Raw genomic sequence first — 16,060 nt, 5'->3', positions numbered from 1 at the left:
CGCACACACACAGAGAGAAAAACACAACAAACTAAAGTGCGGCAAGCAACCACATCATTGTCATCTGATTATGTGACGGTGTGAGAGAGAGGGAGAGGCAAGGGCACACAGAGGGCAGACGCTTCCTGACACATGGACTTCGAGCACGTGTCGACACACTTGAAATAGGGAGAGAGGCGATGAGAGCACGATGGAGGGGGAACGGGGGGGGGGGGGGGGCAACAGCTGCAGATGGAGAAGCGAAAATAAATTACTGGAAAGACGACAGCGAGAAGGCAAAAGGGTATACACACACAAAAGGATACGCACGCACACGCCATCACGCACTCCCTCTCTTCAACGCCCTCCACCCCCACCCACTGCATCGTTTCGGCCGATACTCGCACAGCGAGGGGAAGAAAATGGGGAGCGGGGGTGGGGGAGAATACGTGGCACACGCAGGATGGAACACACGCAAACATAAAAAAAATATATGTAGCTACACAACGCACACGCCACAGAAGGACGTCCACACAATGGTCGACGCCACTTCCCCTTCATCCTCCTCTCCTCGGCTGTCTGCTATCCGCTGCCGTAGCTGCTGCCGTGCCCCCTGGTCAAGGAGGAACACAAGAAAGAGCGATGCCTCTGTGCGTGGGTGTGGGTGTGGGTGTGGGTGTGTTTGTGTGTGGGTGTGCATGCGTGTACCCCTGCCCCACAACAGCAACGGCAGAGTTCAGAAAAAGAAAAAGAGAGGACGAGTGGTGCAGCGAATGAGTAACAACGCCAGCAACACTGCCGCAACACAGAGGCATACATCATCATCGTAGAAAAGCATAGACACATGGGGAGCGGGGACCGCCCACGCGTAGACGCACGCGCACACAGACAACGAAAGAATACATGGTGAAAGGAACCAACGAGACAGAGGGGGTTGGACAGGATGGGCGTCGGCACGACGACCATGAAACGCACCGGAGAACAGAGCACAACATGCACACGTCTGATGACCGAGAAAAGCACGAAAAGGAGATGAGAGGAGGGGGAGAAACACGTGAAAACATGAAGGGATCAGCGCAAGATAACGAAACACCACGGCAGAGCATTGTGTTGCACAGCACGCCTGTGCGTCGGTGGGGCACGTGGGAGGAAGCGCGGGGAGAGATGACCACAAACGAGCCCGGCCCATGCCAGCACCTCACGCAAGCGTACTCCCGCACAAGCGCGCTCGCCCATCACCAGAACTGTGGACGCGGGAGGGAGAGCTGAGGGACAGGGGAGCAGCGCCTCCTTGATCGAGCCGCTTCACGTGGTGTGCGTCTGCCTCTGAAGAGCTGGAGGCGCAGCTTTACCTCGCGTGCGACCATCTCTGTTACACACTCCACTCGCCCGCCTAAATGTACGTCTTGGGCACGCAATCCGCCGGTGACTGAAGCATGTCCTCTGCATCCATCACCATCAGCTCCAGCTTCTCCAGCTGCCGCTGCATCATGGCCCGCTGGCGGACATCCTTGGTCTCCTCGAGTTCTTCGCGGATCCTTGGGATTGTGCTAGTGCCGTAGGCGACAAAGGCCCGCGCGCTGCCCACCTTTGGGCGGCGCGTCTCGATCTTGGAGAAACGCTGCAGCGTCGCAAGGTAGTTGAAAATCTCATCATCATGCATAGCGCACGAGAAGAGCGCCGTCGAGTGCACGGAGCGGTGCATGACGGAGTAGAAGAGTGCCCGTGGCTCGGCCGGGTTCTTGTCGATGATGCGGTTGTAGTGAATGACGCCGTCGCCGACACCGCTCGCAAAGATGGACGAAACAATGACGTCCTCCTTGCCGGAGGATTGCGAGGTCTTGACCTGTTTCAGCACACATGTGCACAGGACGATACCCTGCTCCTCGGCCAAGGGACTGCAGTGCTCCTGCGCGCGGTGCAGGCTCGCGTCCAGCACATCGTTGAACTCGCCGGCATCCTCGACGCAGACGTACACCATACCGTTGGCCACGTTGCCAAACAATGGGCTCTCCGCGACGGTCAAGTTCATGAACCGTTGCGGCGGATCGGACAGCAGGTCCATCACCTGATCATCCTGCAGAAGGCATACTGACACGGTAAACTCGAACTGCGTAGAGGCCAGCTTGCCAAAGCTGCCCTTCACCACAGACTTCAAGGCCAGCCACGTAAACCACTCCGTCGGCCGCGCAGCGGAGAAGCCAGCATCGGCCATGATCATGCCGACGTTGCACCCGTACAGGAAGTTATCTCGCATCTCCTCTAGCGAGTCGCTTGAGAGCTGGACGTCGGTGTTGCGGTTGACATACATGATATCGCGCATGTCGTACTTCTGTACTTCCTCGGCGCCAGGCTTGCTGGCGCGGATGGTGCGGCCATCCACCTCGATCGCGGGGCTCCGGCCGCCGGAGGTGTCCAGCAAGAGGGAGGCCTTCAGTGTGTTCGTCAGCGACGGGTTGCGTTCGCCGGAGTTGCTCTTGCCAGAGGTGCCCGGGTCGCCGTCCTTCTTGTACTGCATGCCGTCCTGCTCTGCGGCCCTGTTCTTGAAGTACATGCCAACGCGCTTCTCGCTGCTTTTACGCGTCAAGTTCTGCACACTGTTCTTGCGCCCCAGCACCTGCGGTTGGCCCTCCGCCACCGTCGTGTTCTCCGACGTCCCCTTCGACGGTGGCGCGTCCGAGGCAGTGACGCCGCTGCTGTCGCCAGCCGCCCTCATGCGCGCCTGCTGCTGCATCATCATGTAGTGCTGCCTCTGCTGCGTCATGACACCAGCACCGCCGCGTTGCCCAACCGTTGCCGTGAGCGCGTTTAGTGCCATCGTGCCGCCACCGCCGCCCATCATTGGGCCGCCCCCCGGCAGAAGCTGTGAGAGACGGTGCTGCAACACCGGGGCCGCAGCGCACTGGTCAACACCGCCGTCGTTGTTGTTGCTGTTGCCGTAGTTGTAGAACTGACCAGAAATAGAGTACTTGCGCTGAAGCAACCTCGCGCTATCCTGGCGAGCGAGGCTTAACGCCGGCGACTCCAGGGGAGCGCCCGCAGCAACCGTTGCCCCGATGTCGCCGTGGGGTGCGGCAGCCGTGGAGGGGCTACCAGCGCCGCTGCAACCAGAGTCGGCGAGCTTGAACATGCCGTGTATGCTATTCAACGACACCCCCGGGCCGACGCCGGTGGCACCGTTGTGAACGTTACCCTGCGTAAAACTCGGCTGCCGGAAGCTACCGTAGCTGTAGGAGCACAGGGCACTGTTCTGCCGACTGAGCTGCTGAAGAGGCCGACCGCCACCACTCGGGGCTGCGCTGCCGCCGAAGAAACTTCCACCACCCTGGTGCATGCTGCCGTAGCTGTTGGTGCGCATGAGCGGGCCTCCTCTGCGGACCTGCGAGCCGGTCGAGAAGTCGAAGTTCACGCCGCTGTTGACGCGGCGCAGGCTGCCAGCGCTGGTACCGACCGAAGAGAAGCTCCCGTGACGCTGGGGCTGGCTGCCGCCGCAGCCGTGCGCGCTAAAGCTACCAAAGCGGGGGATCACGCCTATCGACCCCATCGAGTTGAAGGAGCCCATGCGCTGCAGCATCGGATTCGCCTGGCCAAAGTTGCGGTCGTTGTACATCATCATGAAGCTCGGATTGCGGTTTAGCTGACCCGGACTGCCGCCGCCAGCGACCGCAGACGGCTGGCCTGGTGGGACACCACCTCGGCCAGAACTGCGCAGGCGCGCCTGCACATGCGGCGGCGGCGGTGGTTGCTGGACATTCTGTTGCAGCTGTGGATGCTGGCATTGCTGCTGCTGCATCATAGGGCCGCCGCCGTAGCCGCCGCCCTGGTGCATGCCAGAACCCATCACGTAATACCCGCCGTACATAGCTAACCTATGAAGCCGTGCGCAGGCGTCGTGCCAACTGCCTATTCGTTTTACACGAGCGGAGCTGCGCACCAGCCCTGCTGCTGGACGGTGGATGCCGCAGGTGCCCAGAAATCGCGCACAGCCGCGAACAGACGTACGTCAGCAGTACGAGCGACAAGGGCGCCGACCCGCACCAACGACAGAAAATATTCGCCAAGGATTAAAGAGCGGGCAGTACGCACCGCGCAAAGACGGAGGCAGTGGGCGCGTGCGTGCGGGGGATGAGGAATGCGAGAGGGCACCGGGAAGGACACAGACGCAGATGCGCGGGAGACGCCCATACTCCGGAACACGCACTCGCAGAGAAAGGGGGAGGGGGAGGGGGGAAGGGGGAGGAGAGGGGAGGGGTCAGTTCTACGGGGGTATCTGTGCGCTGTTCTTTGATCTTCACGTTCCTGCTGCGTTGGGTGCGCGTTACTTTCACTCGCCAGTTGGCGTAAGGGGTGGGTGCACTGTTTGCTCCGTGGGTGCTTTCAAAGACGGTGTGCCGCCCTCTGCCGCGTGTATGCAAATATGAGCGCGTGAGTAGCTGACAGCGAGGGAGCGGTGGAGATCGGAATGGAGGCGGAAGAAGGGAAGGAGGGAGAGAGGCGAAGGAAGTGAACACCACGATCGGTGCATCAAGGGCACACAGAGAAGGATGCGAAGAGACAGGCACGCGCACAGAGAGGGAGAGAGAGAGAGGGGGGGAGGCGAGGAGGACACACAAACCACGATGACGGACGAATACGGCGATGAAAGCAGGAGAGGAGAAGAGGAGCGGGAAAAGGATACCAGCACGCATGTGTGCAGCCCGCGAGAAACGGGCAGCCCATCCTCTGCCTGCTGCTCTCGCCATCTCTCTCTCCTCTCTCTCTCTCTCTCTCGCTCTCCCCGATTGGTGCAATCGAATATACAGAGCACGCCCTCGCCGACGCACACCGCACGTCCAGTAGCTTACGCACGATAAGCACGGTAGCATGCGCTTGTTTCAGCGGCGATCTGCTTCCTTCCTCTGCTCAGCCTCCATGGCTTGGTGCTTGCCAGTGTGTCTATGGAGGTGTCGATGGGTTGTGAAGCCACCACCGCCACTCCCCCTCTCTTCCGTTCGACGTGTGGATGCGTCGAAGCGCGCGCACGCGTGCGGGGTGCGTCCCCGTGCCCACTTCACCCATCCACCACCTTCGTGAGACCTTCAGCGCGTCGGCGCTCTTCGGTAGGTATGATGAGCACAAGGATGATCGCCAGCGTCTGGAGGCATCACGTAGCCACAATCAGGTCAAAGCCGCCCGCGCAGCTGTACGCGCCCTCGATCCCGCACCCGAACGCGTCGTCCGTGCTGTCGCACACGCCAGCTACACACCACCCCAGCCGATCGGCATCGCCACGACGTGCACCACGGGCGAGGAGGCGGAGGGCGATTCGGGGAAAAGAGATGCCGCACATGGTCCAGGCCCGCCATCGTTATCGCTGGCGTACTGTGGAAGATGGCGATGATGGAGGAGAAAGTGGCAATGCTCATGAGGCTCTCGGCACTCCTGTTCTGGTTCGGCTCGGGAAGCCCCCTTGTGCAAGCGCGTCCACAGGTTTGTCTTGCCGCTGTCGCACGGCGTGTCACAGACACACACCGATTAGCAGGTGGCGCGCCGCGGAAGCCGGCCTGGATTTTGGCCTGGAATACGTCGATGGGCGTGGCCGCGACTCTGCACAAGAAGACAGTCGCCTCTCAGACGAGGGTGCACGACCGTCATGAAGTCGTTGCCGACAACGCTCCTGCTGGATAGCAGGAACGAAGACGAGAGAACGGGAAAAGAGGCGGTTGGGAGGGAGGTTGACAGAGTGCAGTAAGCGACCGTGCGTGTTGCGGCTGCGTGATCGAGCTCGTGGTGCGCGTGGAGGCAAGCATTCTATGAAGACTACGAGAGCATCGAAGCGCAGCAATGACGAGGGCTCACAAGTGTGTCCAGCAGGGTTGGTATTTCCTTGGTTTTCTCTCGTTCGGAAAAGAGGTGGGGGGTTTGCTTCTTTTCAACATGTCCTTCTACGACGAGCACTTCAGTAATCCGCAGGGCGGGGCGGGGCGGGCGGGGGACGGGGGGATTGGGAATAACACGAACACAAAGGACGGAGTCGCCATAGAGACGTCTCCTCTTTGGTGTTGTTCTTCGAGACGCGCACGCGAGCTTGCTGAAGTGTGTGGGCATAGCGACGAAAGCGCGCCGGAAGGAGAAGAATCCGTGCGGCAGGCGGTACTCTGAATTCAGCCGTGCGCTGCCACAAGCAGAAGCCCCCCCCCTCCTCCTCCCTCCTGCCCACATGCAAGCGTGCGATGGAGGGGATGCATGACGGTGTGCTCGAGCCCCTCCTCCGACGCACCTGTCCCAGTCCAGCGGCGCGTAACAGCGAAAGTATGGAGAGGAAGGGGGAAGTCGACGTCAGAGACGCGACACACAAAACAATATTCGTAGCAAGGGCAAGCGGTGGAAGCCAGAGAGTGAGAGGCAGAGAAGAGGGCACGCCCACAAGAAAAACATGAGAGAGATAAAGAGAGATCGTGAGGTGCCGTGCAAACATAGATCACACGCCCAATGCGCACGTCAGCATATCTGCATGCGCGCACGTTCGGTTGTGCTCGTCGTATGCTGCCTTCCTCCTCTCACACGCCTCACCAGCGCCAGCTGACACCCCCTCCCCAACCCCGCTGCTGCTGCCGCTCGCCCACATCCCCTCCCCTCCTCCCCACTTCCCCCCCCCCTCTCTTCTCTCTCCCCCCGAAACAAAAAACAAAAACAGAGAGAGGAAGAGAGACGTACACAGATATAAGCATAAGAGGCGCGCCCCAACCATAAGAACGGACGCAGCGCCGGAGGCCGTTGGCAGAAACGTGCCGCCTTGAGCTCGTCCCTCCCCTTCTCGCTTGTGTCCCCTCCCTAGACCGCCCTCCGCACCTCTCCACTCCACGGCCTGGCAAGCGCACCTCACGAAAGGGCGCCGCCTTTGTGGCACAGCCCGACGCCACCCATCCACCTGTTCTCCTCGTCCTTTACCTTTACAAACACGTCGGACAGCTCCGTGTGCTGCCAGTAGGCCGAGACAGACCGCTCTCTGCCCATCCCATAGTACGTCGCCCACACGCTGATCTCGCGCGTCTCAGCAGCAACTTCCTCCGTCACGATAAGCCGCGTCTCCGGCGCCTCCACCGGCGGCAGCGGCTTCAGAGTCAACTGCCCGTTAGCGCTCACGTAGCCGCGGCGTACGAGCACCTCAATCCACGGGTGCGCGCGCCGCAGCATGTACAGCGTCCGCTGCTCTGACAGCACACGCCGCGCAGCCTCCTTCGGCGTCATGATCCCAAAGTATTTCGGTGTGCTCGGTCGCCCGTAGTGGTGAAACACGTCCGACTGCCCAGGCCCGTAGAGGTCCCAGCCGGCAGTCCACATCCGTGCAGAGTACAGCACCTCCTCGCCATCGAACATGTACGGCAGGAAAGGGTCGAACGGCGTGTCCAGCATGAACTGGGCGTCGCCAAACATGAAGCCCGCGGCAGCAAAGCCCTGCAGGACCGGGTGCGGCGACAACGACATCCACCGCGCCCCCAGCTTTGGCATCCCGTTGCTGAGCACCTGCGCGGTGCACATCAGCATAACTGTCTCCTTGTCGAACTCCTCACGGTCGTGCCCCTCGCGATAACCGTTCGGGTAGTGCGACAGCACGCCGCGCGTCGGCAGCTGAAACACGCGCGTGATCAGCTTCATGTCCCAGTCCACAGAGAACCGCGTGTGGCTGTCCACCACCATGTAGTAGTCTTGGTCGAAAAAGAACAGGCTCGTGATGTACCGCCCAAACGTCGGCCCGCGCGCAGACGCGGGCTCCGCCACGCGCGTCGTCACGCGGCAGCCAGCCAGTGCGCGCGACGGCTGCTGCTGGGGGCCCCCGCGCCCACGCCGGAACACAGACCCGCCATCCATGCCTTGCCTCACGTCGTCCTCCGCCAACAGCAACCTGTCACGCGCCGTCTCCAGCTCCCCGGCAACGCATGTCACCCGCTCCCCTGCGTACGCCGGGTGCAAAAACACGCCAGCAGGCTGCGCGCCATATCCCGCAGCACTGTCGGTGGGCACGCTCAGCACGGCATCCACGTCCAGCAACTGCCGTGGCGCGACCACGTCCGCCCACGTCAGCGAACGCACCTCGACGCCAAGCGTGCGCGGCGCGTCCAAACCGTACAGCACACGCCGCGTCTCGCCGCTCGCCAGGTTGTCTACGCCAATACTCGAGAGGCAGCTCGCGTCCGACGGGCTGCGCTCCTCGCTCACGCCAATGTACAGACGGTGCGGCGCAACAGCCATGTCGAACAGGTTGCGCAGCGTCAGCGCGCACTCGTGGTCGCGGAACGCGGCCAAGGAAGTAAAGATAGACGCGTGGTGCAGCGCGTCGCGGTCCGCCGGTGTGGCCCAGGCAGGAATGCGGTACTTGTCGCTAGCTTGGTAGATGGATTCCCACTTGCGGAAGGCACCAGGGCTGTCATCACTGCCTCGGCGGTGGCGAACGTAATTGGTGGGAGTCACGTGTACAACGTTGCCAGACTTGGAGAAAGAGACAATCATGTTGAAGCGAGGATCCCGCCACGCTGTCCCGGGGGTGCGGCCTTCTACGATGTTCTCGAAACGCGTCAAGTTCTCATCGGAGGTGATCCACGGCTTGTCTCTCAGATCAGAGAGCTCGCTCGGCGCCGTTGACGACGAGGTCGAGAAGAAATGCATAAAAAGAAGCCCACATAGACATAGAATGGCGACGAAGGCTATAAGAATCTGTCGCCGGCGCGTGCTGAGGCGACGCCGCGGCACGCGCAGAGGCCGCTTGAGCAAGCTTGGCACCTGGCCATAGTCTGGCATTGTTCCCTCCCCGTTCGCGGTTGCGTCGAAACGCCTTTTGTGCTTGTTTGTTTGTTTTTCGTCGGGGGCGTGTGTTGATGCTCGCGTTGAATGGTGTCAATGATGGGTAAGACACGCGCACGCACGTCCGTCTGTGTCCGTAGAGAGAGATGGGCACAGGTATAGAGATACAGGTGTGTGTATATGTGTTGGTGAGAGCCGGAAGGCGACTGTCGCCCACACCACGCGGGTTCAGTCAAGCGGCACGAAAAGAATGAAGATGTCGCAGATGCAGAAGAAAAGTGCACCAGGCAGGTTACGCACAGGCATGCACACACGCCAGTCCATGTATACGCGCGAGTCGGCTTTTGCTGGCAGTTTGTCGGCGCTTGTATGCACTGTCCTCGAGGTATGAGCAAGACCTTTCCTCCTGCCAGGGAATGGGCAGAGAGAGGGGAGGGGGAGGGGGAGGGGGAGGATAGTCTGAAGAAAGGTAAGGAGGGAGTCGCGTGGGGTAAAACGTGTCATGCGACGCGCCATACCAAGCGCGCCCGGGACGTGGAGCATTCATCGGATAACGGGACGGCCCCGTCCACGCACAGCGAGCGTGCGCAAGCCAGCCAACGAGAGAGAGGGAGAGAGAGAGGGGGGGAGGCTAATGGAGGCGGTGCAACGTGGTGCTATACATATATATATATATATATATTTGTGTTTTTGTTTTCGGAACTGACCGTGTGGAGGGGTGCCACCGGCACAGCACCAAAGCACGCATACACACACACACACACACACACACACACATATCTGCATATCTATATCTATATGGATAGATGTAGATATGCAGATATAGATATGCAGATGTAGATATGCAGATATAGATATGCAGATGTAGATATATAAGGCAAAGATCCTAAATAGGGGGGGGACCGAAAGCAAGGGGAGGGGGGAGGGGAGCGGGAGGGGGGGCGGCGGAAAGCGAAAGAACGACGGCACACGCTGCAGCGCGCGTACAGCTGCATGGAGCGCGATGCTCTTTCCTCCCTCCCTCCTCTGTCTCCGTGTCCGTCTCACTGCCTTCCTTCGCTCTTCGGTGCAGAGCAGGTCCACACGCATCGCACAGAAACCCATGCCAGGCAGCAGTCCCGCATATGCACAGGCGAACGTAACAGTCAGACAGAGGAGGCAGGCCCACAGACAGGGAGGGAGGGGGGAGGGAAGGTGACGAGAAGCGCGCACACGTCGGAGAAGTCCGTGTTTAAGCAAGACAACAGCAAACAACAAAAGGAGGGGGATAATACAGTCGAGGCGAACACCCCCACACTCAACACAATACCGAAGAAACGCGGGCTCTGCAGAGTGCCACTGAGAAGGGGGGGAGGAAGGCAGACAGAGGCACAAGGGGGAAGGGGGGGAGGCGTGAGGGAAAGCATGAGGGCAAGAAAAAGGCAGAGCGAAAGAGAGAGAGAGAGAGAGAGACCCACACAACACTTTTTAAAAGGATATAAAACAACGAAACAAAGGAAGGAGGACGCAAGCGAGGCGAGAACATACAAGAAAACCAAAACGACTGAGAGCACGGGCCACACAAAGACAAAATCGCCTTCACGTGAGGTGGTATGGTTGGAGTAGATGAGGGGAATCCAATATAATGATAAGGGAGGGAGCGCGCATAGATCAACGAGGGCAGATATGGCGGGTGCAAAATGAGCGTGAAGGTGAGCGGGATGAGCGACAACAAAACAAAACAAACCAAAATAAAAACCCCGCATTACATATTGTTTATGCACGTTTCTTGGTGCCGCTAGCAGTCTGCGCGGAGGCGTTGGGAGCGATTGCGCACAGCATCCACAGGCGAGCACGCACCGCTAAACGAAGCGAATCAAGCGGTGACGCGAGCAGCCGCCCTCTCCACCCACCACCAGGCAGGTAGGGGACTTGGCCCTCCACCCTGAGACTCAACTCGAGCCGGAACAAGGAATGCCATCAGCGCCAGTCATCCGCCCGCATGTCGGCTGCCGCGTCGTCCCTCTCCAAAAACGTGCAGTGCTTATCGATTTCGATGACAAAACACAGCAACTAATCCTGACAAAAGAGGTGAAAAACGTGGCACCCCCCCCCCTCCCCTCCCTCGTCGGCTCCACGCCCCGACGGTGTCTTCGGCCGTGGCAGTGGCATCCATCGCACGCGCAGCAGCGGCCAGCCCCCTACCGCGGCACTTTCTCCACGATGCGTAGCTTCTGCAAACCGACCTCCAGCGCGATCTCCACGTAGAGCGGCCTCGGGATAGAATGCCCCATGTGCGGAAAGAGAACAAGTTTTGCATTCCACAGCACGCACGCCAGCCGCAAGCCGTTTTCGTACGGTATCATCAGATCCTTCCTGCCGTGTATGACGAGCACTGGGAAGCATCGCAGCCGGCGAAGGGCAGGCTCGCGATTTGTCGCGCGCTGCACCGCCCATACGTGTCGCAGCAACCCCTGCTTGTAGGGAGGGCTTCGGGTGAAGTTAGCCACGGCGACCTCGCGCACATGCTTCTCGTCCAGCAGGTAGTCGCCCCTGAAGAGGCAGTCACTGCGAACAACATAGTCCTCGACGTCCTTCAGGGACAGGCTAGCAGGCTTGTCCAGCAACGCCAGTGTCACGCGACACGCCTGCGGTTTCACATACGGGCCGCTGCTGTGTGAGTAACAAATCGTGAGGCTACACACCCGCTCAGGGTGTTGTATGGCCATGCACTGCACAATCATGCCACCCATGGAGGTGCCCAAGAGATGCGCACGGCGGATCCCGAGTACCGTCAGCAAACACCACGCATCGTGCGCCATGTCGTAGAGCGTGTAGGGCGGCGCGCCTCCGCAAAGGGGGGACCACGACTGGAATATCATGCAGGGGAGGAACGGGGTCGGGTAGCCGTCGAAGTGGGTCGACAGGCCCGAGTCGCGGTTGTCCAGCATAACAAGAAAAAAACCGTTCTTGAGGAGTTCAGAGAGAAACTCAGGCGGCCAGTGAACCATGGTGCCGCCGAGGCCTATGACGAGCAGCAGACATGGGTCGGAGGGATCACCGAGCGTTCTGTAGCAAATAATCACTTCCTTTCGTGTGCTAGGGCACCTGCAAACCTTCACAAACTTGTCGCACGGCATCGGCTTGCCTTTACCGCGAAGCTCGCGTGGCATATCATCCGCCTCATTCAATTCAGTTACTTCGGGGGATAGCATGATCACGTTCCCGAGGCCTGCGTGACGGTGTGTAAAGGACGCAGAAGAGGAAGTCGAAACCGCAGCGAGAGCGGCGGGAACGTCACTAAAGACCGCCGGCAGCAGCAGCTCAAGTGATGCACAATTGCAGACGGCCACGGAGGTGGCAATGCAGCGGGAGCAGCTGGGCACTGCTGCACGCCGGCCGCACCTCGGCAAGTTCGATGGCGAATGGCGTAGTAACAGGCACCACTACGAAAGAGAAGTGCAACACCGCAACCGTTTCGCTTCTCCCCAGCCGGGAAAGAGACGGTAACACTGTAACGAACAACACACGAACGAAGCGCTGTGTACCTAACGAGGGTGCGCGATACGTGCGAGCGGTGTGTGTGTGTGTGTGTGTGTGTGTGTGTGTGTGTGTCGGTGTGTCGGTGTGGGTGTGGGTGGGTGGGTGGGTACGTGCGCGCGTGGGGGAGAGACAGACAGGTAGTGCGGATGAGGTGCGGTGGCTACAGTGCGTGTGTCCTACTCGTGCCGCACCAGAGGGAAGACAAAACACGTATACATATGTATGTATATATGTGTGTATATAGATAGATATAGATATATTGAGGGGGCGGTGGGGATTAGGGAAGAAGAGCCACATAAGTCGACAAGAGCAAGAAGAGGGGAGTACATCAAATTGGTGGCGGGGACGGGGTGCAGAGGGAGGAAGGGGGGGGGGGGAAGAGGGGCAGTCGGTGAGAGAGAGTCAGCATGTGCCGCCACACCTCAGCAGCGTGATTGCCGATCGGAGAGTCACGAGGGTCGGAAAGTGCTCAAACACACAGATGTTGAAGCAAGCGCAACGGGGATAACCAAACACGGCAATAAAGAGCCGTCTACGGCGTCAACAGAGCAACACAACGCGATGACGGGGCGCTGAAAAGGAGTCGGCAGGGCAAGAAACGAGGGAGGGGGCGTACGAGGTGCGCACAGCAAGGCCTGCCCTCCTCATTCTTCTCTCTCTCTCTCTGTGAAAGCACCATTCGGCCTCGGCTCTGCCCCCTCCCCCTCCTTACCGACGTACGGAGTGCATCGCCTTCCCTCCCTCCACGCATGCCTGGGCCACGCATCCCAACGCACACCTTCGCCGCTGCGGCGTTACTAATGAGCCCTAACTCGATGTTCATCATGCGCCGAGGTGTGGGACCGCCTGGCTAAGTGGTGAACGCGGTTGACCCGGCTAGCCGCGATTGAGTCGAGATCCCGGCTGCGCCAGCGCGGCCGCCCCCGTCAGCACCCGGTGCTGCCGCCGGGCTCTCCCCAACCACCTCGCGCCACAACGACGGGGACGCACCGCGTACAAACTGCAGGAAGCAAAACGCGTCCTCCATGAGCGCGGCATCGCGGCCGAGTTCGCCGACCATCGCCACCGGTGTCTGCGGGTCCATCTGTAGAGAGAGAATGGGGTTGCCGGCGAGCTGGAAGGGCAGCATGAGGCGCGCACTGCGCACATCGCCGCTCGTGTACGGGTCGCACAGCAGCGGCGTGACAAAGCAGTCCACATCCATGAACTGCTCCTCGGTAGAACGCACCACGTCATCGCGGACGCGCAGGGCGCGATGGTAGTCGCAGATGGACAACTTTTGGCCAGCCTGAACGGAGTCGACCAGCGACGCTGGTAAATCCTCCGGAGCACCGGAGAGCCCCACGAGCAGGTGCGGCCCGTTTGTCGCCGAAGCATCGCCGCCGCTAAGCGCGATCGGCTCCACGCCAGGCACAACAGGGAGCTGCAGTCCCTTGCTTGGGGAAGACACGGTCGAGTTGTCCTTGCCATTATCGCCGCTGCCGCTCAGCTCATGCGCCGCGCCGCTCTTCGCGTCCTTGTCAGCCTGAGCGGGCGCCGTCGCCGGCGCGACAAGTCGCTCGAACGCCCTCGCAAGCTCGTAGCGTGAGATGATCGTCACCGCCTCCATCACCTCCTCCACGGAGAAGTCGAACGCCAGCGGCACAATCTCAAGTTTTTGGTTGTAGTGCAGTGCGCTGTACATGGACACGGCGTCCGTAATACGCTGGTGGAACTCGGCCGACGACGTGTACTTGTTCGTGCAGTACTGGTCAATCCACTCCGCCGGGTAGCCGACAGCGAGCTCGACCTTCGGCGCCTCGTATGACTGCGCCCCAGTGAAGAACCGCCGCAGAAAGCCTGGTTGCGATGGCTGGTTGAGGTCGTCCGCCATGGCTGCCTCGGCGTTGTAGTCGCACCAGCCAACGTCGATGTCGGCGATGTGGCCGCGGCGGCTGCGCACCGTGTAGTTATACGGGCTGTGGTCGAGTATATCTGGGTTGGAGTACTTGGGCACATCATCAGGGTGTTCGACCTTCGGCGCCGCCTTGCCGCTCCACCAGCTGCTGATGAGCTGCACTAGACGCGCCGGTGAGTCGGAGGCCTGCTGATGACTGGGGTCGCCGCCACAAGGCGCCACGGTAGTGCTGAGGTCGGGCAACGGCGGCGCATCCCCGGCGACGCTCGCCGTGCTGTATTCACCCGTGAGCTCGCCAGCAGTGGCCGCGGACGCCGATGCGCCGCTGTGCGTCAGCGCAGAGGGTGGCGAAGAGGCGCTCGTGCTCCCCGCAGTAGAGGAGGTTTTGGACTGCGCCCGCTTCGCCGTCGTTACCTCGAAGTACGCCTCGGGGTCGATCGAGGCGGTGTAGACCTGCCACAGATACATCAAGTCATCTAGGCAGCGCGCCGACAGCCCGACCGTCATCGACGGCACCGCCAGCTCAAACCGCTCCGTGAAGGTGCCGAATGTCTGTGAGGTCGCCTTGAAGCCGACCATATCGTGATGCACCGCACACAACACCGACGGGGGCCCGTTCAGTGAGCAGCTGATGGCATAGTCGCACGCGAGCTCGGCAATGGCGATAGATGCCGGCTTCTCAGGGCCGAAAACGATGCCCTCGCTCAGCGCAAAGGGGGTGCAGCACCTCAGTTTGCCGACGAACTGTGCACCATGGAGACGTAGCCACGAGATCAGCGGAAACTCCTTGCATGCGGCGTCGTGGAACATCGGTATGCAAAGCCGAGAGCTGGTGTAGAACTCCTGAACATCCAGTGCGTCTGAGACGGCGACGGCAATGCCACTCAGCAGCCCATCTGGAATGAAGCTCTGCTTCACGGCCTTCTCTGACGCCACTTCGGCAAAGCATGGCGGCGACGACTGTTCCGCCTCGCCGGCACGACCGCTGCGCGCGGTGTCGCGGGCAGACATGGCCTCCGCACGGTTGCGGCATTCCATGACTGCCTGCCGCTGCTCCACCACGCTATGGTGCAACTGACGCACCATGCGGCGCACGCTGCTGCGCGAGAACCGCAGAGTCGCGGAGGCGGCGGTCGAGCTCATGATGCGGGGAGCGGAATGCTGTCCGCGTGGATGCCAGTGCGTATGCGCGCAGGACTACCTACCCAAGTGCCCTCCTCCCGCCGTGAAAGGCGACGCTTCGACGGTGATTCGCGTGGAGTGACGTGGAACGGCCCTGAACACGGGAAGGATACAAGTGCCTGGAGGAGAGTTGCCGAGCGTTCGACGGCGTCCTTGTGTCGTCGAACACGCAAACAGAGATGCCGGAGAGGGAAGGGAGACACGTGCACAGGCACGGACAGCATACTCGACGGACGCGCAGATGCGCCCAGGGTCCACGAGAAAGAATCGAGAAAGAGAAGAGTGGGGGATCTGGGGACCGGAAGGGGATGTGCTAGAGACGCGGAAAAGTCACAAACGCAACCAATGGAGGCTTCGTGGCCCCGCAATGCCCAGCGTCGGCGAGGGAGGGCGTCCCGAGCGGCGGCGCGAGCGAGCAGCTGAGCCGCCTCGCTGGTCTCTGCGTCCTCGTGTCGTGCGTCGGCGCCGCTGCAGTGCAGTGAGGGCAGGAGAAGGAGAGCGGAAGAGAAGGTTGATGCCGACCTCGTCGCCGCTTGTGGCTTGCGTTCATTCCTTCAGCCTCGCGAAGCTCGCGCTGACACGCGTGGATAGACGCATAGAGGTGCAGGCTGCAGCACTGTTGTCGTGAGAAACAGGGGCACATGTACAGGAACACAGCAGCAAGAAGCAACCACAAGAGGCCTCGTCCCCATCGCGCAT

The 16,060-nt window shown here is 60.7% G+C and overlaps 4 protein-coding genes across 4 annotated transcripts; all 4 read right to left on the bottom strand.

Moving 5' to 3' along the window:
• Positions 1–1,372: 1,372 nt before the first annotated feature.
• On the bottom strand, positions 1,373–3,841 carry LMJF_17_1030 (conserved hypothetical protein; the record flags this gene model as incomplete). The annotated part of the gene is made up of 1 exon (XM_001682308.1): positions 1,373–3,841. The coding sequence occupies one exon, from the start codon at positions 3,839–3,841 to the stop codon at positions 1,373–1,375; it is 2,469 nt and encodes an 822-aa protein (XP_001682360.1).
• A 2,999-nt stretch (positions 3,842–6,840) lies between these two features.
• On the bottom strand, positions 6,841–8,757 carry LMJF_17_1020 (conserved hypothetical protein; the record flags this gene model as incomplete). The annotated part of the gene is made up of 1 exon (XM_001682307.1): positions 6,841–8,757. One exon carries the CDS (start codon positions 8,755–8,757, stop codon positions 6,841–6,843), a length of 1,917 nt encoding a protein of 638 aa, XP_001682359.1.
• A 2,183-nt stretch (positions 8,758–10,940) lies between these two features.
• Positions 10,941–11,954, bottom strand: LMJF_17_1010 (hydrolase, alpha/beta fold family-like protein; the record flags this gene model as incomplete). Its single annotated transcript, XM_001682306.1, has 1 exon — positions 10,941–11,954. One exon carries the CDS (start codon positions 11,952–11,954, stop codon positions 10,941–10,943), a length of 1,014 nt encoding a protein of 337 aa, XP_001682358.1.
• A 1,178-nt stretch (positions 11,955–13,132) lies between these two features.
• On the bottom strand, positions 13,133–15,322 carry LMJF_17_1000 (conserved hypothetical protein; the record flags this gene model as incomplete). The annotated part of the gene is made up of 1 exon (XM_001682305.1): positions 13,133–15,322. The coding sequence occupies one exon, from the start codon at positions 15,320–15,322 to the stop codon at positions 13,133–13,135; it is 2,190 nt and encodes a 729-aa protein (XP_001682357.1).
• Positions 15,323–16,060: the final 738 nt, after the last annotated feature.

Source organism: Leishmania major, chromosome 17, assembly GCF_000002725.2.
Source record: "Leishmania major strain Friedlin complete genome, chromosome 17".
In the NCBI taxonomy this organism is placed as follows: domain Eukaryota; phylum Euglenozoa; class Kinetoplastea; order Trypanosomatida; family Trypanosomatidae; genus Leishmania; species Leishmania major.
This window is presented reverse-complemented; position numbering and strand designations above follow the sequence as displayed.